The sequence below is a fragment of the Sebastes umbrosus genome, chromosome 3, assembly GCF_015220745.1.
Source record: "Sebastes umbrosus isolate fSebUmb1 chromosome 3, fSebUmb1.pri, whole genome shotgun sequence".
NCBI lineage: Eukaryota > Metazoa > Chordata > Actinopteri > Perciformes > Sebastidae > Sebastes > Sebastes umbrosus.
This window is the reverse complement of record NC_051271.1, coordinates 34,586,889-34,612,109: the sequence shown is the minus strand read 5'-3', so window position 1 is coordinate 34,612,109 and position 25,221 is coordinate 34,586,889. Positions and strand designations below refer to the sequence as shown.

Below are 25,221 nucleotides of genomic sequence, written 5' to 3'. Positions count from 1 at the left end.
AATATGGTTCCACTCTAAATTCAAAGAATGTGTGTGTGTGTGTGTGTGTGTGTGTGTGTGTGTGTGTGCGTGTGTGTGCGTGCGTGCGTGTGTGTGTGTGTGTGTGTGTGTCATGAGCAGCAGAATAATTACAGACAGACTGCAGAGGGATGATAATTATGTTTGCTTAAGCATCCAGGGTATGAGACATAATCAGTAAGTCCAAATATGTGTGTGTTTGTGCGTGTAAACATCCATAATTAGTGGAATGATCTCATTTCACTTGTAAAAGCTGTACAGTACCAAACATACAAATTGGTACACAGAATAGTTTTCAGATTGTTTGAAACCGATCACACCAGACGGGTCCGGCACACAGTCAACCAGCAGCTTTCAGCTTTTTAGTGTATTAGTCTAAAACTGGTGCCATCACATCCCTCCCGTTATTCCATGTGAGGACTGATGGGGGGGTCCACAATGTGAAACCAGTTCAATTCTTCCATGTGAGGACTGATGGGGGGGTCCACAATGTGAAACCAGTTCAATTCTAAGAGCGAACACATTACAATTATAATACATACAGTAGTATTTGCCTTTTAAAACACACGTCAAATCAAGTCTCTGCTAATTCCACATGAACGGAAAGTAGACAATTAACAGGAGTTTGGCACAGAGCCGTGTTCAGCCTTCAGAATACCAGATGAAACAGGTCAATAGCTTCAGGAGCTTTAATGTCAACTTAATTTAGAATTCAACGCACACGTGTCAACGCACACAAATCACACACAGCAGCTGTGATAATATCTGGATACTTGCCACTGCAGCTATTGCTGAGAGTCCTGGGATTACTGCGGTTTGAGACGCTGACACACCTGCAGCACTTTACACACACACACACACACACACACACACACACACACGCACACACACACACACACACACAGACAGATCCTTACCTGTGCCATTCAGTCGACTGAGTCTTGCTGAGCCACTTCTTTGCAAGGGATACTGGGATGTCTGTCTCGTCAGGCCCTGATTGGCAGCAGGAGCTGACTTTGCTGCTGTTTGATTGGCGGCTGCTGTCTTGGCTGTGTTGTGGTTGGTGACTGTCGGGGCCTTCAGACCTGTGAAGAGGACGCAGAACAGTCAAAGCCCATCTCTAGAACTTCTCTAGAGGGCTTTGTTTCACTCGCTGGCTGGACGTAGCTGCATCAGTGAAAACAAGTGGACCCAGATCCAGGGTTTCACTCTGTCCTGAGAGGTGCTGGGTCAAACAGCTGAACTACTAAAACAGACAGAAGATCTGAATTCAGAGGAGCCAGATTATGACCAGGAAGTACCTTCTCTTGTTCTTCAGTCCTCATTCAGTTCTCAATGTTTAACAGCTGGCTTCTGCAGCTGGAGACACAATTTCTGTCCCTGTCCCTCTCTCTGGAATAGGATCACATGTATTATCCTGTCTCTGACCCAGACGGGATACAGCACAGAAACAGCTGTCCGCTTCAGGCATTTAATAACTTTTAAAAAAATACTGCACTGAAGAAAATGATTATTTTGGCATAGTTGTTTATTCTTAGAGGGGACAGATGGGTTTCAGGTATTTCAGATAAACTAGAAACCTGCCCAAGATGGTAGAGAGTACATCCTACTGACAGGTTCATGTGGGCGCAATCAACAGTACAAACTACCTTTGCCTTTGAATGTATCAACTAAGGATCCTGATTGAAGAGTTCGGCTATATTGTGCATCTGTCCGAGTGTGCGGATCGATACCCAAATATCGATACTACAGATGCTACGTCTCATTTTGAAGATTGATTCTAGCGTCAACAGGATCAGTTTCTCTCTTCTACGTTGTACCTATGCCATTTATATTTCATCATAAAGTAGAACTGTCCATTGTCGTGAACACATCTTACTGCAAGTACTGTTGCTTCTCCACTGCTGTTGCCGTGTCGTGTCCATTCAAACAATGCAGCGTACACCCTGACTAGTTTAATCCATATCATTGCAGTGATGACTGAATGAAAGAGGAGCGTTGTTTATTTCAGGTTTAGCCTATTGATGATGCATTCACTTCATAAATCATGACAAACTGCTTTCCCCTACATGAAAGTACATAAGCTGCTTTTAATAATAAAGTATCAATATCGATGATTCTGGCCCTGTTTCCTGGATCCAAACCACATGTTGTGGTATCGCCCACCTTGAACAGTGAGTGACAGAGAACCAGCCTTCAAACATGTCTACCATTTGGATCTTATTGCTGATTGAAAACAGTAAGTAAATGGTTAAATGTGTTTGATGTGAAGAGTTTGGGTCACACACACTCACCTGTAGTGGTCCTGGCCTGCAGCGACAGAGCTCTGCTCCTCAATGCAGGAAGCTTTGGAGCAGCAGTGACATCACCGGCAGCTGCGTCACTGGGAGTACTGATGCTGCTGGGAGCTGCAGTGATGGAGATGAGGGGCTTTGCCGTGCTCTGGCTGCTCACAGGAAGTGTGCTTCTGCTGGGCTGCTCATCTGGCTTGGTCACTGTTGGTGCTGGAGAAGCTGAAGGAAAGGGGATACATATACACTGATCAGCCATGACATTAAGACCACTGAGAGGTGAAGTGAATAGCATGAATTATCTCCTTACAATGGCACCTGGCAGTGGATGGGATATATTAGACAGCAAGTGAACATTTTGAACTTTGTGTTGGAAGCAGAAAAAATGGGCCAGCGTAAGGATGTGAGCGACTTTGACAACAAGGGCCAAATAGTGCTGGCTAGACGACTGGGTCAGAGAATCTCCAGAACTGTAGCTCTTGTGGGATTTTTTCGGTCTGCAGTGGTCAGGACCTACCAAAAGTGGTCCAAGGAAAGAAAACCAGTGAACCGGCGACAGGGTCAGACCCGAGGCTCACTGATGCACGTGGGGAGCGAAGGCTGGCCCTGTTGTCCGATCCAATAGAAGAGCTACTGGAGCTCAAATTGCTGAAAAAGTTAACGCTGGTTCCGATGGAAAGGTGTCAGAACACACAGTGCATCACAGTTTGTTGCGTATGGGGACTGGTCAGGGTGCCCGTGCTGACTTAATGCTATGGCTGATTGGTATACTGTATATATACAGGAGATAATAAAATACTAAGAATGCTTTATATAGATAGAAGAGCAGAACTTCAGCTTTTTTAGAATGTCAATGTTGGGAATCCTCTAAATAATAATATAATATCTCATAGAGAAAATACCGTAGATAATCAGAGGAAGGAGAAACAAGACGGTGAGGAGACACACTCTCTTTGTACACCAGAGACTTGAAATGTAAACTGAGGTGGTGTATGCAAAGAAGTTCAACAGAGATGAGTCCTCACAACAACATGTTAGTGTGTCCCTGTAATGATTCCTCTGCTCGTACATACATATAGACAATAAATACAACCTAGTGTGGCATATTTGAATCAGGTCATACATGCCCACTCACCCCAAAATTTAAATTCTGTAATCCTTCAGAGATTAGGAAGCTGATTATGAACATCTTTGATGGCTTTCAAACATAAACACTGTTATCTGTCTGGGGTTGTTATCGCTCCATTTCTTTTAATGGGAGAAAACAGAAATGAGAGCATGCTGTTGTTGGGCCGTCACGGCGGGAGATTCGACATTCACAGCATCTCATTTGTTAGAAGATATTACTACAGATGGTGTTTTTGAGGTACAAAAGAGGAGGCCTGTCCTGTGTTAACTGGGTTTCTTTCACCCCTACAGTTCACTTGTTGTGCCAGATCTGATTCATCAGGAGAGATTAGCCAAAACCTCAAGCTTTTTTTACCTAAAAAGCACCTGCAGAAATAAGTACAGTAATAGTAAGTTCTGTTATGTTCAGGGCTCTGTTGCGGTTTTTATGTCCTTCTCTGCAATTAAAAACTGATTCATACTTGCAGAAAAACAACAACGTTCCTGTGGTACCTCATGTCACAGAGCAGTAGAGGAGCATGAAGCTTAAACCAGCAGCACAGGCAGTCTGTCACCGGTACAGCTGCAGAGAAAGGATGTTACGCCACAGTACGTTCCCTTGCCATACCACACAATAAGTGTGTACCACCAGATTGTTTCTGTATGTAATCAAAGAATGGTGAATGGCGCCCTCCAGGTTGGGAGTGAGCCACTGCCCCAAGTGAAGGAGTTCAAGTACCTCGGGGTCTTGCTCGCGAGTGAGGGGACGATGGAACGTGAGATTGGCCGGAGAATCGGAGCAGCGGGGGCGGTATTGCATTCGCTTTACTGCACCGTTGTGACGAAAAGAGAGCTGAGCCGGAAGGCAAAGCTCTCGATCTACCGGTCAATCTTCGTTCCTACTCTCACCTATGGTCATGAGGGCTGGGTTATGACTAAAAGAACTAGATCGCGGGTACAAGCGACTGAAATGGGTTTTCTCATGAGGGTGGCTGGCGTCTCCCTTAGAGATAGGGTGAGAAGCTCAGTCATCCGTGAGGGACTTGGAGTAGAGCCGCTACTCCTTTGCGTTGAAAGGAGCCAGCTGAGGATGTTTGGGCATCTGGTAAGGATGCCCTCTGCTGGAGCTGTTGCCCCCGCGACCCCACCCCGAATAAGCGGTTGAAGAAGATAAGTAGGTGAGGGTCTTGTTCACGAGTGAGGGTAAAATAGAGCAGGAGATGGACGGGCGGTTCAGTGCGGGCGTCAGCAGTTATGCGAGCGTTGTAGGCTACTGGACATTCCGACCCTCACCTATGTTCGTGAGGTTTGGGTAGTGACTGAAAGGATGAGATCGCGGATGCAAGTGGCCAGAATGAGCTTCCTCCGTAGGGTGGCTGGGCTCAGCCTTAGAGATAGGGTGAGGAGCTCAGACATCCGGAGGGAGCTCGGAGTAGAGCCGCTGCTCCTTTTCATCAAAAGGGTCCAGCTGAGGTGGCTCAACATCTGATCAGGATCCTCCTGGACGCCTCCCTTTTAGAGGTTTTCCAGGCACATCCAACTGGTAAGAGGCCCCGGGGTAGACCCAGAACACGCTGGAGAGATTATATATCTGGTCTGGTCTGGGAACGCCTCGGGGTCCCCAAAGGAAGAGCTGGAAAACGGTGCTGAGGAGAGGTACGTCTGGAATTCCCTGCTAAGCCTGCTGCCCCCCACGACCCGGCACCGTATAAGCGAAAGATGATGAATGGATGGACCATAGAATATTAATACTGTATTTCCATTGGAACCCCATGATAATAAATTCAATGTGGAATCTGATTAATATTATGTTAATATCTTCTGTTGGTCTTACCAATCAATTCTTTAATCAGTATAAATATGTGAGGGAGATGACACTGGGTGGACCAGACCTGACTTTGGCTTCTACACACACACACACACACACACACACGCGCGCACACACACACACACACACACACACGGTACAATGCAGAGAGAGTTACACTCACAACCTTTATTTTCAGGGGACAGAAATGTCCAGAGCTTCATGTGAACAGCTGACAGCAGGTGTCAACCAGCTGCAGATAAACGAGTCATTACTAATGCGTGGTCGTAAAATGAAGGAACATGTAAAACTAACTGTGTGGGGGCATACAGCACACCGACGCTCCTCTCTGATTGGACTAAAAACAGAACCTAAACACAGTATTACCATGGGAACTAAGAAATGTAATCTAGTTACCATAACAACCTAGCAATATGTAACCATCAGTGTGATATGTTACTGTGTGAGTGAGAAAAGAAAAGAAAGCGAAAACCTGCAGAGCTGAAGTCCCACTTTACATCACTTTAACTTCAAGAGGAGTTATTTAGAAATGTCACAAATAATCTCAACTCCACTTCTCGTGTTCTTCAGTCGAGGTTTTGTAGGGATGTTCAGTAGGTGTTTGTAGAGCCTCTAAACTTGTATATTTGTTTTTCAAATTTTCCATAAATGTCACAATCATTTTGTTATTGTAAATTCTTTTGGCCATGATAATTGAGTAGTGAAAATGTGATACTTCACACTGCTGAAACAGTCATGTATAATCTCAGTGTATTCACTTTTGGTCAGCCTGCCTCTTCTCTTACTCAGGTTGCCAGGTTGGTACATGTTTGCCTGCATCCAGCTGGTTGTTTACAGTATGTGTAGGTCTAGTCTAATAGACTAGGCTAATATAAGGTTAGACAGTTGCACAAAACTAGACTGACTAATCTTCAGTCTAAAAAGTGAATACCAGCCAAACATCTCTAGGCTCTCTCAGAACTAACAGTTGTGTTTCCATGGTATCATTGTCCCTTTCCTGACAACTGACCAAAAGAGAAAAATATGATTAAATTGTGACAGATGAGTGCAATAGGGAACACTTTTTAGAAATCTTATTAGTTAATCTTTTGAAATGTTATTTTTTCCTACAATTTCCCATTAAAATGTCTGAGTAACTGTTACTGAGTAACTGTTACATATCCAATGGTTTCCTGCTGTGAGCGGACAGAGCTGAGCAGCTTGAGCAGCCACGAATAGGCTACTGTAATTTACAAGCAAATTTGTCCAACTTAAGACAGCCAGCTTGGAAAACTTTCAAAGGGCTGGAGTCCCTTTAGAGTGTCCTCTCCATCCTCTGTGGAGGATGAGCTTTTAACAGTGCTTGAAGTGGAAAAATATAAGTGCTGGTACTCATCCTGACCAGATGTGCTCCTTGACCTCCACGGAGGGGATGCTGCTGCACAACAGCTGTATAACAATGTGAGAGGAGCTGACTGTGTATCTCACTCTAACAGCCTGTTTGTACAAAGATCTTATTATCATCAGTACACTCTTAGCAGCTCATTGTATAAGCCTGTGTGTGTGTGTGTGTGTGTGTGTGTGTGTGTGTGTGTGTGTGTGTGTGAGGGCGTGTGTGCGTGTGTGTGTGTGTGTGTGTGTGTGTGTGTGTGTGTGTGTGCTTGAGAAACACACACACAACCAAGAGAAGAGCGAGAGAAGAAGAGAGCCCCCCCCACCTCACCTTTGCTCGTGCCTCCACTGATCTCAGTTCCTCCCAGTGATGAGGAACCGAGGCTTGTGGGTAATCCCTTCACAGGAAGTTTTGATGCAAGGGGGGCAGCGGGTCGTTTGACCAACCCCGATGCCGGCTGCTGATTGGCTGTTGTGGGACCCGGGACAGCCAAAACAGATGCTCGCTCTGCGATGGAGCGAGGTTTGTGGAAACCTGTGAGAGAGAGACAGAGAGAGAGAGAGAGAGAGAGAGTAATACAGAGGGCTATAAATGAGCTGTATTCATCATTACAGACACAACACAGAAATAACTGGTCTAAAACAGTTGTGTTTTAGTGATAAGTGATGAACTTTGATACTAATTGGGAACATAATTATTGGTATGCATCACATATTATGTGGATGCAAAAGAAGAGACGTCAATAGAGATCAGCTGAACAGTGACGGGAAAGTTGCTGTTCTTTTAAATGCAGACCCAAGAGTCTGAAATCAAAGTACATTCTAGTAAAGTTGAACCTTTAATAACACACACACACACACACACACACACACAATGGTCCTTATACATATTCTAGCATTGTGGATTAGTGGTTGTAGTTAATCTTCATGGTAAAAAAAATAAAACCCCTCAAGCGTTTTTTTCTGTGGACAGAATTCATTCATTTGTTAACACAAGGCTTTTATTCTGAAATATATGCAGGACAGTGTTGCAGAACATGCAGTGACTTGCAGAGCTCCATGAATGAATAACGTATGGGGTTTTGATTGTGGATTATTACTATTATTTACAAATTACCACACGTTTCTTAACCTTTCTCGGTCTAAAATAAATATAAATGAAATTCAGTATTAAATGAAATGGCCATTATGAAAGTCAAACTCTATGTAGAAAGAAAGAGCTGACAATCATGCAGCCACTCGACGAAGCAGCCACACGACGCAAAAGCCACACGACGCAAAAGCCTCGCGACGCAGCCGCCACGCGCTCCTGACGTTCCCAGTGTGGACGAAGCGTTACACTACTTACACATTCAGTTGGTCCGCTATGGTCTGCTGTGTTTTATGTGTTTTACTTCCTCCTAATCTTCCATTAAATAGATGTTTCTGACTGGATTTAAAGTACGCAGAATGCATCTTCTCCATTTCAGCATCAGTAAATCTGTGATCGACCTCGTGGTCTGTTGAAGAAAGCCGTGAACGTGCATCTATCTGAATTACTTACACCTGGCGCAACCTAGTCGCATCTCCTCAGCCTAGCTTTGCCAGCGTGAAACATATAAAGCCAGGATAAACTGACTAGACTAGGTCAAGCCTGAAACAGGCCTCAGGACCTGCAGCCTGATCTCCAGCTAAGCCGGGGGGCCCAGCAGTCCTGCTTGTCCTTTCTCCATCAGACTGACTGGTGCCACGGATGGGCAGGGTGCTGCACTGTTATTTCTCTGGCCTTTAAGCGATGTATCACATTGTGGGTGAATGACAGCTTCCACAGTGACCATGTGATTGTAGCACAGGCACAGTTTGCTCACTGAACCCCCTAGAAATGCATATTATATTTTTTATAATATCACAAAACTCATAATTTATTATAAAGATAAATAATATCGACCGTGTTGTGTCTTCTTATTGACAGAATAAGAAACCAACAAGATAAGAAGATAGATTTGTGCTCTCTTTATTTACTTATAGCCTAATAACACTCTCTGTCCACACACCGTTAAATATGTACTTTCTGTTAACCCGATGTAAACAAACTATGTACCTATCAGCTGTGAGCTCCAGATCAGACTAGAGTCATAAGCACTTAAAAGATGAGTGAGAGGTATTTGCTCTCTTCCGATGTTTGTGTTTCTTAAACAGAAAACAGGTTTTATACTGCGATATTTACTGAAAATGACACAGGCTACAACAGCCTACAGCCAACAGTAGCCTATATAATAAACTTTCAGGCGTTCTGGTGATCTCCCTCCAGACAGCTGTCACCTTATTTAGGTGTTTGTAGTGAAATGAGAAGGTATCGTATCAGATAACTCCTCATTTCATCTAAACCAATCAGCCATTCCTCGTCTGTTACAGGAATAAATAGAAACAAGGCGTCTGGGAAAAGTTCAGCTCAAACACGCACGCTGCGCAGCGCTTCGTCGCTCGCAGCCAGCTAGTTCATTCCAATAAAAAACAATGCAATCAAACTGATTTTGTCACTGATGCTCGATCACGTTACATTCTGTTTGGAGGGTGTAATATGTCGGCTACACACACCCCAATTCATTAGACCTCTCTAATGTGTACACATTACATTCCCTCTAGATTTGTTTTGTGAACCCCCGACCTTAAAGTTCAAACTGTGCCTATGGATTGTAGTCGGACACAGTCTCATCTAGTATTCACAGAAGACTGAGACTCTTTCTACTGGTTTCTAGGCTGCACTGTTGATTCCTCCTATAAATCTCCACAATGTTCCCACGGAGGTCCTAAGTTCTTCTTCCATTCCTTATACATTTCCTTTTAAAGCATTATTTTAGTATATTACTGCCCTGGCTAATTGCTTTCCAGGGTGTTGCTGTAAAAGAGAAATCGAACACTCTGTCTCTCGTCTACACACCTCTGAACTACATGTCCTCTCTTTCTTCATGCTGCTCAGAGAGGGAGTGATGAGAGATATCCCAACAGCTTATAGTCTCAATCAATCATTCATTAAAAAGATCTAACAAATTCAGTTGTGTTGATCATGTTGTCAATATTTAAATGTGACAAAGCAAAAGAGGAAAACATGTTGAACATATGTGTGTTGTGTTGAAGGCAGGGTACCAGTTACCCCTCCTCTACAGCACGCACCGTGCAAGACCTGAGGCCTGGACTACGAAGCAGGATTTAGCGTTAGCGAGGTAACTTCAGGGTTAACCCTTCAGGGTTTTCAGTCCTACGACGGTGGATCACTTCTTACCGGGGAAGACCGCCGGAGCAGGTTAAGTTCCAGATAAGAGATCAACTTGTATAAAAGCACCGCCTACTGATAAAACAGAGCTCTGTGAGCAGATCGTATAATAATATTACACAAATATGAAGATGTTTAAGTCATAATCCAGGCTATAAGCAACACAGTTTAAACTGACAAATGCAGGAAGGACAGCTGGCTGTATGCTGTGGGTGTTTACCGCTTTGAATTATGTTTTTATATTTATTTTTTTACGTGCTCTCAAGTCCGTTTCACACCGCCAGAGAGGGGGACACAGCTGAAGGAAGTCTGAAATAATCATATACGCCACCTCCTTGTCAAAGGTCATAATGAAATGTAATCTATTCATCCATGTTGGCTATACACAGCCCCATACGCAACAAACTGCTCCTCACTGTGTGTTCTGACACCTTTCTATCGAAACCAGCATGAACTTTTTCAGCAATTCTAGCTCCAGTAGCTCTTCTATTGGATCGGACAACACAGGCCAGCCTTCGCTCCCCACGTGCATCAATGAGCCTCGGGTCTGACCCTGTCGCCGGTTCACCTTCCTTGGACCACTTTTGGTAGGTCCTGACCACTGCAGACCGGGAACATCCCACAAGAGCTGCAGTTCTGGAGATGCTCTGACCCAGTTGCCTATAACCATCACAATTTGGCCCTTGTCAAAGTCGCTCACATCCTTACGCTGGCCCATTTTTTCTGCTTCTATCACAAAATTCAAAGTTCAAAATGTTCACTTGCTGTCTAATATATCCCCCCCACTGCCAGGTGCGATTGTAACGAGATAATCCATGTTATTCACTTCACCTGTCAGTGGTCTTAATGTCATGGCTGACCGGTGTATATTTAATGAGTCTCAAACAGACTCGTTTTCTCCTAAATGACGTCATTAACACAGACTTACTGTTGTAAATTTGTTCTTAATACTGTTGGTTTTGTATGTTTACGACCAACAGTTTGCTCTAGTATTTGTATCTTATTGTTGCTGCTGTGCTGTTACACACTGCAACAGAGACAGAGAGAGAGAGAGAGAGAGAGAGAGAGAGAGAGAGACAGAGAGAGAGAGAGAGAGAGAGAGAGAGAGAGAGAGAGAGAGAAAGCACAAAGACAACATGCTTGTTATAAAGAGAGGGAAAAAAAGTTTACATGTGTTCACCGCAATTACATTACCTCACATTAACGCATGCGCGCGCACACACACACACATACACACAGAGAGAGTTTCTGTTGGTGAAGGTAGAGCAGCAGTAAAACTTGTACTGCGACTGAAGCCAGCAGGAAACATCTGGCTTCATTTGGTTTCAGTGATGAGAAGCCAGCCAGAGGAGAGCAGCTGGATTCTGTTACCTAGGAGATCAGCGTTAGGTAAGAGCTGGCTCACGATAGATCTGCCTCGTGCTTACTGTTGATACACAAAAAAAAAACCCTCTCCAGTCCAGTGTCTATATTCCTCTTGTAATCCCTGACTTTAACCTAAATCTAACCATAAACCCAAGACCAAACTCTAAACTAATCTCTGAGTCTAAAAACAATCAGCAGCTCAGCTACATCTTTAAAACCAAGAGCACAGTTTGTAAATGCTTTTCAACAGCCTGCTCAGACGGCAGTTGTCCGAGCCTCCTACAAGCACATGAAGGCACTAATAAGAAGGTGATTTATTTTGCTCTCGACTGCATGACCCCAGGATACTAAGGTAACTTTGACAAAACAATTAGGAAGCTAAATGTTGCCTGTGATGTGTCAGAGCTGATTTGCACTGGCTGGTCATCCAAAGTCATGTGCTTCAGGAGTAATGTAAGGTATGCAAGAAGAGTCCTTTGGCTGCCACCATAACTGAAGTACATTTTTATACCAGTAAACTTTACAGCATGGAGTTATCAGTTCGTCTGTCATGTTTGGGGAAGAAGCCACATAGTGTATCATATTCATAATACCATGTTAGGAAGACAACTGGCGGCTTACTGTCTGTGGTTTGAGAAGTCATGGCAGCAAATGCAACCGACTTATTCAGACGTCTTCCTCAGGCCTAAGTCCTTCTCAATATGTGTCTCCTGCTCTGAAGATGTCAGCCCTATGTCATCGACAAGGACACCGTTATGCACAGCATGGCAGGTGTTGTGCTCCACAAGTACTCCACAGCAGTAAATGGTTGAGTCAAAGCCTGAATCAGCAAACAGCGTCCACGTGGCCACGGGATACACACAACTTGGAAGCGATGGCGTGTGCAGATGCAAGCTTAGCTGTCAAACAGAGAGTGAACCAACTATTGAAAAGTGCTGTCGAGACCTGACCCTAAACTGACCCCGTGATGAAATGTGGACTGGCCCTCAGTCAGGTGAATTATCACACCTATAAGGAAAGATAAAAACACCGAGCTGAGCACATGAATGATATGTTGGATAAACCAGTAATGGAGAAGATTTGTAACAAAGTAATCAAGTCAGGACCTAATTCAAAATGGCCCAATGCACACACACACACACACACACACACATACAGGCACACACACTCAAAGGAATCCATTGATGGCGATCTCAGTCTGAGGTCAAGAAGCATCTGTTTGTTCCTGCGTATCAGCAAAGAGGACAGACGAGCTTTTGTCCATCAGAATGTGACCTTTATAAGGAGAAGGATCTGGTTTTACACAAAAATACAGTTCAGCATTTTCCGCTATGTAAATGACACAATTCAGCTCAGTGATTATGGAAAACAAGGCTCAAGTTACACACACACACAAACACACACACACACACACAAGTGAAACACAAAGTGAAATTACAGGCCACTGGACACCAGACAAGTTGAATGTCTCAACAGTGTCTCATCACCAGCATATTTTCTCTCTCACACACACACACACACACACATACATGTAATCTACAGATTACAGTGTCAGGACGGGACTGACATGACGCCAACAGCACAAAGCGATAGACAGGAAACAAGCAACGACCAGAAATTCCCTTCTGGAAAGAAGAAAGAGAGGACCCAGTTACCCACGTGTTCTCCAGCTTCCTTTAAAGGAGCAACATGTATCGCTGACAGCTAGCGGTTCAAATGAGTAACAGCAGTCCAAAATCAAATCGGCGGCCCGTCCGCTCCTCCGGTGGGACTGATAGCAGTTAGTATGTGTTAGTATCACAGCAGCAGTGGGAATCACTTCAGCAGCTGTGTGTCTCAAACACTCGCTGCCTTGATAACCAGCTGCACACGGACGGACCACAGGGAGACGGGATGAGGCTTCTCAGGTCAGTAGAATCTAACGTTAACGTTATCTCTGTTGATCCAGATGGAAATTTCAAAGGAAAACACACACTAACTGTTGCATCGTTGTCGGAAAAGACAGTATTTCAATGATCACGTTTCCTTAATCTCTGATGGCATAATCATGGTCATTTTAATGATTTATTACAGTAAATTGATTACATACTATATTTAAAGAAATTCTGTAAAAAGTTTGCTCTTATGCAACACTGCAGCAGAAACACACTAACGTGACGAGCACCTACTCACCAGCTGCACACACACACACACACACACACAGACATTATCAGTATGTCTGTCACTGTTTGTGACGCTAAACAGTGTGTGCTACGGCCTGAAACACAGTGCAGCGTCTGTGAGTGTTGTAGAGGAATGTGGAGGGCATTTTAACTCGCAGCTCTGCAGCGTCAGCCTGCTCATTTCCTGAGTCTGCTGCAGAGACCAAGCGGACTTCTTCTTCCATCGCACACACACACACACACACACACACGCACACACACACACACACACTGACACGGGTCTATATGCCTGACAGGCAACTTGAGAAGCATGCTCTGGAGCAGAGCAGACATCCAATCCATGTGCTGCTGTGTGTTTACATTTCAGGTTTCATAAAGTAAATGTGTCTGTACTGAGATAGCTCATGTTTACGTCTCTACATACATACAGGAACCGTGTTGACTCACCCTGGCTCTGGCTCTGACTTTGGCTCTGTCTTGTTGGAGATCCACCCCCAGCGCTCTGTCCGTCCTCTCCCAAAGTGGAGCCATAACTCTGGGCTTGCCTGGGCCCGAGGCTCCCCTGTCCTGGAGGTCCAGTCCCTGACCCTAGAGGTGGAGCCAATCCCAAGGGCCCCTTATCCACTCTGGTGCCTCTCCCCTGCTGCCTGGCATTGGGCCCCAGCTTGGAGGAGACTTTCTGTAGGAAGAGATGACGTTTAGCGACGGCGTCCCAGCCGAGCGGCCCCAGCTCGGAGCTGCGCACCGAGACCATAGTGTTAGCCATTCCCTGCTCAAGAATCAGTCAGAAATGTGGACTGGGGGAAGCGAGGGAGGCAGTGAAGGAGCAGAGGGGAGGAGTGAGGGAGACAGTGTGTTAAGACAGAGGGGGAGGAGGAAAAGAGAGAGCAGGAAAGAGAGGTAGGAGGGAAAATTGGGAGTGTGCTGCAACCACAAGAGGGGTAAAAAAAAAAGTTGGTATTGTGTTGTACATTCCCCTTGAGAGTCCCGGCTCTGACCAGGCCAATTTTTTTTCTCTCTCTCTCTTACCCCCACCCCCCCGTCCCTCTGTTCCTCCCCCTCTGACTCTATAAACACCAGCACACATGGAGTGAGTTTGTGGATGAGGGCCTGGCATTAGTCTCAGACTTTTCAAAGGGAAGACTATAGAGACTGCTTTGTTATTTATCTATTACCTATTTGTGCTAACAGAGCAGTCAGGGACTTTGGCAAAGTGAGGAAGAAGTTAAGAGAATGTTCACAAATCCATTCTTATGTCACCTTAGGTCTGGACATTGTCAGATAAAACCCCCTGATGTGCTTACATTCAAAAAGCCTTTTGCCCTGTCACCTTCATGTGTCCCCCTATACCCCAAATCACAGCTTCAGATGGGACGAAACACTTCAGAGTGTTCTTCTTCTAACTCGTAACCTCCTCGACTTTCCAGCTGAGCCAAGAGGCTGAGCCCAGGATTACTGTAGCATACCAATACCCGATAAATCATGTGTTGACATGCTAGCTGGCAGCCGAACTGGGCCTGGCTGATGCTCTGTTTGGTAATACACGGATGGATGGTCAATGTTACTGCACACGTGGGGACACCCATTTCTCTGAATATCGATTAAGTATAACATGATAATAGAGTTGCGGTAGGCCTTAAGTAGAGAATTATTTAGACATCTGACGTCATTCCACTGTGGATCACTATGCTATGGAAACGGGGCATCATTTAGTGAGGTGGATGACCTCGTTTGACCAGAACCACAACCATTACAAAATAAAGGCTGGTTATCTGTAGCAGATTTTACATATATATTTGTTTCTAATACAAGTGTATAGGTTAGTGTACGTGTGTCTACACCCCACCTGTGCTGATAAAACCCCTGAGGCCACCTATGAGAGAATACGCTGGGACAGGTTTTAAAGCTGTCACTGTAAAAACACATACCAGAGACAGAGCACACACACACTGTACACGTACCACTCCCTCATGTCAAACACAACAACAACAACAACACAGCTGGGGATCTGACAACTACAGCTCACAGCATTTTTGATAAAAAAAGGCAGATTTGCATCAGTCTGTTATTTAGTTAATTTTCCAGTCTTGAATTGTTCCTCTTAACATAAGTGCATCCTACCTACCACTGAGTAAAAACGTTAATGACAATGTTAAACTCCGGTATGCGCTGCTTGGGCACATAACTGTACCATGACTGCTATTTTCCATTTCGCTGCAAAGCCGGCACTTAAAATAAAACTCTTTTAAAACGACTTTGTTCACATTTAAAGGCAGGGTTGACGATGTTATCCAGTAGACACTATTTGTTATACTGGTTGAAATGGCCCTGCAGCCCGACATTACTTATGAGCTCTGAAAAAGGACCGGAAAAGAGTTGTCATCTGTAGCTGCTGTAATCTTGTAAAAACGTCTACCAATCACTGCCTCGCGGTCCGCTTGGAAAGAACCAATCAGATGCCTCCCTGCCTCCCTGCTCGTACCTCTACCCTTGGCGTGCACCAGCCTGAACTTAAAGCGCGTCGCCGCCGTACATTTACTGGAGAACGGAAGAGAAAAGTCAACCAAAAGTAGCACTGCCGCGGTTACTTGTCATGAGGTAGCGTTGTTGACTTGAGGTCCTCTCTCCGCTCTGTGCAGTAGTTACGATGCGGCGGTGCTCGTGCATGTGTGTGGGGGGGCGTTGCCTTGGAAGGAGCCCCGAGGAGAGGGGGTGGGTTTAGACGGAGCTCCTGAGGCGATGCTACTTTCAAACCATGCGTGCTTTGCAACATCGTCGACCCTATCTTTAAAAATGAGCATGCTGAAGATGCTTTTTATATGTTACTCTATATCCCAGTAAACCCAGTGACTCCGCCACACATTTAACCAGCAGCTTATATCACTGATGATGTGCTCCAGCAGATGGCAACACTTACTAGTTCCACAATGTCCATGTTACATAACCTGCATCTCAAACCTAGAACTGTTTTCTGGATCCTTGTTGGCCTTTGAAATGAAACCTGACATCATTTTAATAATATGTCACCTTGACACTGAGCTCATAGTACTCACCCTGCTAGGAGTCCTGGGTTTCTCCACAGCCTGTCCAGTACCTTCATGAGCTTCTTCACTTGAATTTTTAGTCTCCACACCTCCAGCTGTTTCATGTTTATCAGGCACTTCCTGGACAGCCTTCCCGGGAGCGTCCAGGGGTCCAACCTCAACCACGTCAGACCCCAGAGAGCTGGTTGAGGTAGAGAGAGTTCGACCGACGGCCACACTCTTCCTCTCAGGCTTAGCGGAGCCGTTGGCTGCAGTCTTGTGGTTGGTGTTGAGGCTGCTGCTCTTTCCTCTGACGGGTCTCAGCACCACGGCCACTTTGACCAGACCTGCAGACGACCTTTGCTTCTCAACCCCATCCCCAGTCTGTGCTTCCTCCTTCCTAGGAACAGCTCTCTTTCCGTTGGCTGGAGCAGATCTGTTCTGCTGAGTAAGAAAAGAAAATTCTAAATGTTAGACAGAAGACAGCCGTACAATACTTGATATACCGTATGTGAGCATTTCAGTACCACTGCAGTACCTGGCTGGGTGTTTTAGGGGGAGACGGGTTAGACCGTGATCTGACCTTAACGTCAACCTCTTTCAGGTCCAGTTTGGAAACTCTCTTTGCCTCCAGACTGGATGCTTTGATGGCTGTCTTGGGAGCACTTGAAGTAGCAGTGGTCGATTTGATTTTTGCCGCTCTGGCCGGCTGACTGGTGTTAGGTTGGGATGCTCTTTCAGGGGAATAAGATGATACCTGGATGGTTTCAGCAGCAGGAGGCTCTGTCTGGCCTACTACGGGTAGACCACATGGACAGGCCCTCTCACCTCCAGTTCCACTCACAGCCACGGTCCCCTCAGCAGAGCCACCTGGGCTCACCAGGCTGTGGCTGGGTTGGCTGGGTGCACTGGTTGAGCTTGTGAGGGTCACACTGCTTCTCCGCACACCCACGTCAGAGCAAACAGACAGAAACAAAGCCTCCTCTTCGTCATCATCATCATCATCATCATCATCAGCAGGGATTTCTGTTGCGTCTGAGTCTGGAGTTGAGGAGCCATGCCTTCTCCCGTTACTGCTCCTACTGCTGAGGTCGTCACTGTTGTCACGGCTACCGCTGTTTGCGGTCAGGGACAGGGCCAGTGTCAGGTTGTCGTTGTCGTTCCAGGTGTCTTGGCGGTATTCACAGCTGTTGGCGTCCAGGTAAACAGACACCGAGTTGTCGTTGGATTCCGATAGCTCTGTTGCCGCAGCGACGTCCTCTGGTTTACTTTCCTCCTCCGGTCCCCATTTTGAAACTACAACATCTGTCATTTTGTGCGTTTCGGTCGTCACCGTCGTCATCAGGGTGACCTCGAACATGTCATAGTCCATAGGGCTGTCGGTCCGGCCCCCGCTGAGGCTGCTCAGACTCCGCAGCGACTCAGGAGACGATTCCCCCAGACAGGAGGAGGAAGAAGAGGAGGAGGAGGAGGAAATTGGGAAAGCATTCCCATTGTGATCTCCCGCACTGTGAAGAGGGAGCCTCATGCTGGATCCATTTTTCCCCCCGACAGGGAAGCCCTCAGCGGGCTGAGGAACACTCATCTCTGGGCCGTAACTTTCCTCTGACCTGTGATGGAGCGGCTGTTACTGAACCATTTGATTTCTGTTGTTGTTCTCGCTGGTTGTGGAAGAACTATGAACAGTGCTCTTCACAGCTTGAATCCTCTTTATACTCTCTATAATGACATCTGATAGAATGTCCAATCCATATCTCCATGGGGCAGTGTTTGCAGTTTTTCCTTTCCTTTGGATTTCTACAGAATATATTTAGTATGTCTCAGAGTTGCAATTCTTCCACTTATACATTTTAAACACTGCAGTATTTCCAAAAGGGCTGTGAGTCATTGTGTCCTTGTCAAGTGCAGAACTGTCATCAATTTATGGGCCCTGATCCCTCGCATGTTATTAGAAGACAGAATTCCACATATTCAGGACACTCCTGTTGAAAACAAGCAAAAAGAAAATAAAATTAAACTTTTTTTTTTTTTAATTTTCATCACAAACAGACAAAAACCAAAAACTAACTTCTACAGACAGACTCACAAACATACCAACCCCACATACAGAATAATAATAATAATAATAATAATAATAATAATAAATAATAATAATAATAATAAATAATAATAATAATAATAAATAAAAATAATAATAATAATAATAATAAAATATATAATAATAATATTAAATTAAACATTTAAACAAAGCAGCCTAACTGTGTCAGTCAAATCAAACGAACGAATCTCTATCATTCCTCTCAAACAACATAAACAACTACAATGCCCAAAGAGTTTTTCACAAAGATGATTCATGTTGTTCACATTGAACAAGCAGCTGAAAACCTGAAAAACATCACACTTCACAACAGCTCACCTTTTTGACCATACATATTCAAGTCATTCATTCAAGTCAACTCATATTGAAGTAAACTTTACTAACTCCTCTAATTGATAAGAATCAGCTGCAAATGATAGATCTCCTAGTTGTTTATAAAACACATGAATATAATAAATTCAACAACATTATTATTTTAGTAATTATTACTTTGATTTACGTCTTATTTTTTTGCTGAACCGCCACTCTGTCTGCCTGATGGTAAGAGAGTTGAGAAACGCTGCCCTCTGGAGGCTAAAATCAAGAAGTTATAGATGGATTTTGGTGCATTACTGACTTCAAGACACCAACTGCAACAGGCTGTTGGAGGTGTTTCTGATGAACAGCCTTGTGAAAATGAGTGTGAAGACCAGTCAAAGCAAGTCAAACTCCTTTTTGGAAGTGATGCACTTGTAACAGAGAACTTGAGGCGTATCGTTCATTTTCACAGCCAGAAGCCCCACGTTCAGATGAACCCACCCATCTGAATGTAACAGGGCTGCCCGTGCATGTGCGCATGTGTGTATGTGGGTCAGGGACAAAGAGAGGAGCAGCTATATCTAGGCGATCAGATCCAGGACGGTGTTCCATCTCGGTTATCCAGTAATGACAGCAGGGTCCCTGAGAGAGAAGGCACACACAGTCAAAAGCCTTCAGCTGCTCAGGAAAACGTTACCTCACTGAAACAAAAATGTCAAAGTCACAGCATGAACAATACAAAAAAAAGTCTTTTGCTACATGGAGCATTGTTGAAGTGTTTTCAGTTATTATTATATTAAAAGTACTATATACTTAATATTTGGAAAATACTCTTTTTTCGTAGTCACATCTCATTTGTCCTTTTCTGCTGTTCAGGTTGTTCTTTTAAACTCCAGTTCAGGCTGGCAAAGAAAAAAAAGCATGTTTTTGTGTGTGTTTTCTGGGCTAAGTGCCGACTGTGACGCTGACCTGAGCCTGAGTCTCCCTCTCCCTCTCCGCCTCTATTGCTTTGAGCTATTCACTCTTTTTACTTATCCCGCTTTGTAATCTCTGCCTCTGCTATCTTATTCCTTTTTTGCCTTTTCTCTGATATTCACCGTGGTCTCTTCTTCACCCTAATCACTGTTAATCCTTTCATGTGATCCTTTGTGATGAGATTCTTATGAGTGTGTGAGTGTGTACAACCCGGCACCACACCAAAGCGTGTATTAGGCCTGCCTAATTACCACCAGGGGATAGCATGTTAGTGTCACATTTTGCCTCTCTGAGGCGTGGATGTCTCGTATGAAGGTGTAGTTCAATTTAGGAAGAACGTCATGGTTGGGCTTATATTATATATTATCAGCATATTCATGCAGATGCGTTTACATTGAAGTCAGTATAGTATTTTTAAAATTGCAGTTATTGACTATATTTGACATCAATATTCTTCAAACCTGTACATTTGTCTTTAAGGTGAGATATATGGATGCAGATTTACCTAACAGTTTTTAGATATTATTTTATTAACAACTCTCAATTCCATAATTACCAAACCAAGACAGGCTGAGAATCTTCATCTTCTTTTGTATAAATCATCCCGTGGTCAGTTTTCTATCAGATTTCGTGGAGTTATCTTATGGAATGAAAATGTCCATTTAATGAATTCCTCTGTGTCATTGTCTGTGTATAAAAAGAGACATAGAAATGCTCTGCTGACAAAAACGTATGAAAAAATGATCACTCTTAGAAACTGTAAATATGGCGATTGTTGCTGCTTCTTTGTAGTTTTTTGTTTTGTTTAAAATTTGCTTCAACACTTTACTCTGTATATTTTTATATGTGAAATGTTTTGAACACTGATATCTAAAATGTACTGGTGATTTTTGTCATGATAGTAATTTTTACCTATTGTATGTCCTTGGCTGTGGTTTCTTATAAGCCATTATAGGTTTCTACCCTCACACGTATTTTACATTCCTTAAATGTGAACTGTATTTTATTGTCGTGAAACAAATAAACAATAAATAAACAAACTACATGGAATACAAATGACACGCCAAAAGCAAGAACGTCATTCTTATTGCACGCTTGCACACTATCATTTCATTTAATTTCGTGCCACCAGGCTAGTGTGTGTGTGTGTGTATGTGCGCAACAAGGCAATAATCTACCTCAGAGTGGCCCATGCCAGCCACAGCTGACTGCACTAAAAGCTACATTGTTTTCAGCTGAAAACGTAAAGTAACGTCTGTAAAGAGGAGGTTCGTGGGTACCCATAGAACCCATTTTCTTTCACATATCTTGAGGTCAGAGGTCAAGGGACCCCTCCTCGCCCAAATTTAGCCCAACTTTGGAGCGTTATTTAACCTCCTTCCCAACAAGACATGGTTTTTTTACCAATGGATTCCTCAGGTTTTCTAGTTTCATATGATGCCAGTATCTTCACTCTAGCTCTCTGAAAGACAGTAAAAGCTTGTCTCACAGGGTTAAACGAGTCACGTGTGCATGCATGTGTAGTCACAGGATGCACTTAAAAGATGTATGTACACACGCACACCTGTGTGTTGGAGTCACCCGTGTGTCTGCATGGCTGAGTTGTAGTAATCACACAAAGATGCACATACATACACACATGTGGGACTTTTAGTAAATAATCACACACACGTACGTATGTGCGTCATGTCCCATACACATAGGTTAATATTTGCCAACAAGAACGTTTTTAAGCAGGACTTCAGTCAAAGTCAAAGCAGACAAGTCCTCAGCTATATACTGCTATATACGTTTGAATTTTACTACCCAAAGAGACAATTAACATATTTCACAATATTCAGCCTACAGTATGAGTGACAAAGTGACAGTGGGATTTAATATTGTCTTACTTTCAGGCATAGTGGACATTTGAAGAGATACAGTTTTAATAAGAGCTTTAGGGCATCATCTGTGCCACTGCTTTCAAATGCACATTTAGTACAGCCAGCTAACTATACATTTACTTTTCTATTATTACTAGAACTGGAAGACGGCGATGCAATACCTTCTGTTAACTACTCAGTTTTCCATCAGTTGAAAAAAGCTACATCAGATCCAGTGAAATCAAAGCAAAAACACAACAATGCTGAACCTCACAAACTACTTTCACATAATACCTGGCTGCAATGTTTAAATCAAACAAACCTCATCACAAGCTTTACAATACTTTAAAGGGGAAATATCATGAAAAAGGAACTTTCTCCGCACTTACATCTAGGTATCTGGATTACCGACCAACCCACAAACTGTGAAATAAGACAACCAGTCAGTTTATTGTGGGCTGTCTAGATCAGGAAACGTGATTCAACAAGCCAATCAGATGTGGCTCCCCTTCCTATGTCACATGCAGGCTCATTGAATATACACTGGGCTTTTTCAGGAGGGGGTCTTAAAGAGACAGGCGCTGAAACGGAGCATTTCAGACAGAGGGTGAATACATTTATATTCAGACAGACATGATGAGAATAATAATGTGTTTTTGAAAATTGAAAAAGTTGTGTGTTTATTTGTGCTTTAGAACATATCCACTGTGAAACAATCAGAAAATACAGTTTTTTTATCTGATTCACTACTTTATTCTCACTAACGCTGCTCCCTCTCTTCATTCGCTCTATAGCTGGCTCGACCATCGCTGCGCTCTCTCTCTCTCTCTCTCTCTCTCTCTCTCTCTTGTTGAGCCGAGGAACCGACAACTGTAGCATATTATACCTTTAAAGCATGAACATAAACATGTTGTAGTAGAAACCCAAAAAACATGAACCTGAAAATGAGCATGTTATGTCCCCTGTAATATATACACAATATCCTGTGCTCAGTTACTTCACTTTCTTTGGTTGCATACAGTAGATGTGGCCAAACAAAATAAATGCTTTGCACAGGAGCTAGAATATTAAGTTGCATTATCTGTCATGCTCTGTCCTCAAAGCCACCATCCACCAGGCAGGACAAAAGGAGGAGCTTACACCAATACAGCATCCTCTCTATAATTGATTCAGGCAGGACAGGTCCTGGGATTCTGAGCTTGCAACCCTTGTGAGCTACTTCACTGCTGGTGACTGTTTCTTTTTGCAATAGCAGAACAGTGAACATTAGCAGCTCTGCAATGGCAGAGGCAGCAATACCTAATCAGGCTCCACAATCCTCCACCTGACCGGACCAGAGCCACAGCTAAGGCACATCTCAGACACAACTGCTTACATGAGTGGTTTCACAATACATAAGCGAGCTCAATTAAACTCTATTCAGGTCATTTAAAATGAATTAGCTACTCGCAGTCCAATCATTCCCTATATTTCCCAAAAACAACAACCTGCCCATTACTTCAGAAAATCCACTCAAGCTCCTGTATGTGCTGAACTGAAACTGAATCCATTGGATGGTTTTGTGTTTCAGCCAACCAGGGAGCTTGTTAACAGGCAGGAGGCAGCGGGCTCACCCTTCCTTCATAGAAATACTTGGCCATCGTCACCACTGCAGAGCTGGTATCAGCTAGTGAACACACAGTCACACAACGGGCACGACACACAAACACAGTAATAATGACACAAGCTAGGTATTAACACACACACACACACACACACACACACACACACACACTAACAAGGTTGCTAATAAAGTGGTGTAATGAGAGACAGCAGTCAGAGTTACTCTCAGCCTATCGCTGCATCACACACAAAGGACACCCCCGATGCAGAAACAGTGGTTGCCATAGAGATATACAGACTGCTTAGTCATCCTGAGAGAAGATGAGTGTGACTGTGTGTGTGAGTGACTTCATAACCAGCTCGTGTCATTCCCACCTGCAGTGCAGAGGTGTGTGTGTTTACTGGTGAAAGCATGTTTGGATGTTCATGTGTACATTCGTGTGCAAGCATATTGCATTTCATTCTGACGTCGTCTGAGGTCGCAGCAGGTAACGTGACACTACTGACGGTGTGCGTGTGTGTGTGTGTGAGTTCAGATGACATAAAAGACAAGACTAGAATTCCACAGTGAGGACGGTAGAGGAACTGAGCTGGTGAGAGACATCAAGAAACACTCTTATTAATGTCATCGTATTCTCTAAGAGGGATATTATCACATTTCTATGATACACTCTTACGGTGAAGATGCCACAGACAGAACTAGAACAGCTACAATGCTCAAGAGGGCAACCATATTACGATCAAACTATGAAATATGGTGAGTCATTGCCGACAGAGAAAGAGGCAGCGTTAGAGTAATGAGGGACCCTGATGGAGGTGAAAGTAACGAGGTTACTATAGATGTAGAAACAGAGCTGGTTGGCTGGCTGCCAGTCCAATCAGAACTGGTTCTGAGGTGGATCGAGATGTTAGATAACCAGCTAGCCGTCTCTCTCCTCTCCAGCTCTGACACCAACACTATCTTAACGGATCAATACCTGGATACATAACAAGTGGATGATGATTCATTCGGACTGCAGCCTTATTAGTAGTAGTGAATATACAAGTGGGTAAACTAGGACGACATTTTACTTCTACGCAGAATAGAAATGATTGCCAATCGAAACAAAAATGCCACATTTGTAATAAAGTATAGTAGAAGACAGGGTCTACATGGGTTTCTCATACACCACAACCCTTTTTATTATTAGACCATACCACAAATTTATTACTTGGGACTGATATGTTTTTGTTTTAATATCCAGGCTGGTAGTCCAGTAATGGTGCTGCTCCCTAAAGAGCACTGCAGTAGGGCTTGCGAGGGGGGGAATGAAGTGTTTCCCATCATTGAAATACAGGACCAGAACATGTGATCTGTCCATACATGGTCACACAGTCTGATCTGTACAGTGGTTTTACTTTGTGATCCAAAATTCCTGAAACAAGCGATAATTCACCGGAGAACTCACTCAACCCCTAAACTCAAACCCTGTTGGTTTTGTGACCGTTTCGTATAAAATATAACCTACACCGTTTGGAGATTTTCAAATCGTCAGAAACATCTCAAAGTTTGTACACTGCTCCTGCGATGCCTCTCTCTGCCTCTGTGGGACCTGCCTTCCAAACTGCTGTGTAATCCTGTTTATGCAGACTGGAGCCTCCTCTGGGAACGGTGACGCCTCGGCTCCAGCGGCTGAACTTTATCATTAGACGGTTATGTCGTCCTCCAATGGTGATAATCGTCACTTGTTAGTAACAAGTTGTTACAGGTAACATCTGCTTTTCTGAGGGGACCTAAGGCTACGTTCACATTACAAGCAAATGTGGCTCAAATACGATTTTTTTTGTTGCCTCATGTGACTCAGATTAGATTGTTTCAGAGTAGTGTGGACACCGAAATATGATTTTTTTTCCCAATCAGATCTGGGCCACTTTTGTATGTGGTCCTAAATCCGATACATATCCGATCGCTGGCCATGCGACCGCTGTG

At 44.0% G+C, this 25,221-nt stretch overlaps 1 protein-coding gene across 5 annotated transcripts in view; it reads right to left on the bottom strand.

Moving 5' to 3' along the window:
• The window catches only part of LOC119484795 (microtubule-associated tumor suppressor 1 homolog), a 72,272-nt gene that overhangs the window by 34,447 nt on the left and 12,604 nt on the right, over positions 1 to 25,221 (bottom strand). For 4 of the 5 annotated variants that reach the window (XM_037763874.1, XM_037763873.1, XM_037763872.1 and 1 more), the window contains exons 2-7: positions 16,957 to 18,400; positions 16,449 to 16,862; positions 13,849 to 14,074; positions 6,947 to 7,150; positions 2,313 to 2,531; positions 936 to 1,103 (exon numbers count right to left, since the gene is read on the bottom strand). In XM_037763874.1, the coding sequence (XP_037619802.1) occupies positions 936 to 1,103; positions 2,313 to 2,531; positions 6,947 to 7,150; positions 13,849 to 14,074; positions 16,449 to 16,862; positions 16,957 to 18,003 (2,278 nt within the window). In that variant the 5' untranslated portion in view covers positions 18,004 to 18,400. The remainder of the gene's footprint in view (positions 1 to 935; positions 1,104 to 2,312; positions 2,532 to 6,946; positions 7,151 to 13,848; positions 14,075 to 16,448; positions 16,863 to 16,956; positions 18,401 to 25,221) is intronic. The other variant, XM_037763876.1, reaches the window with a different exon arrangement.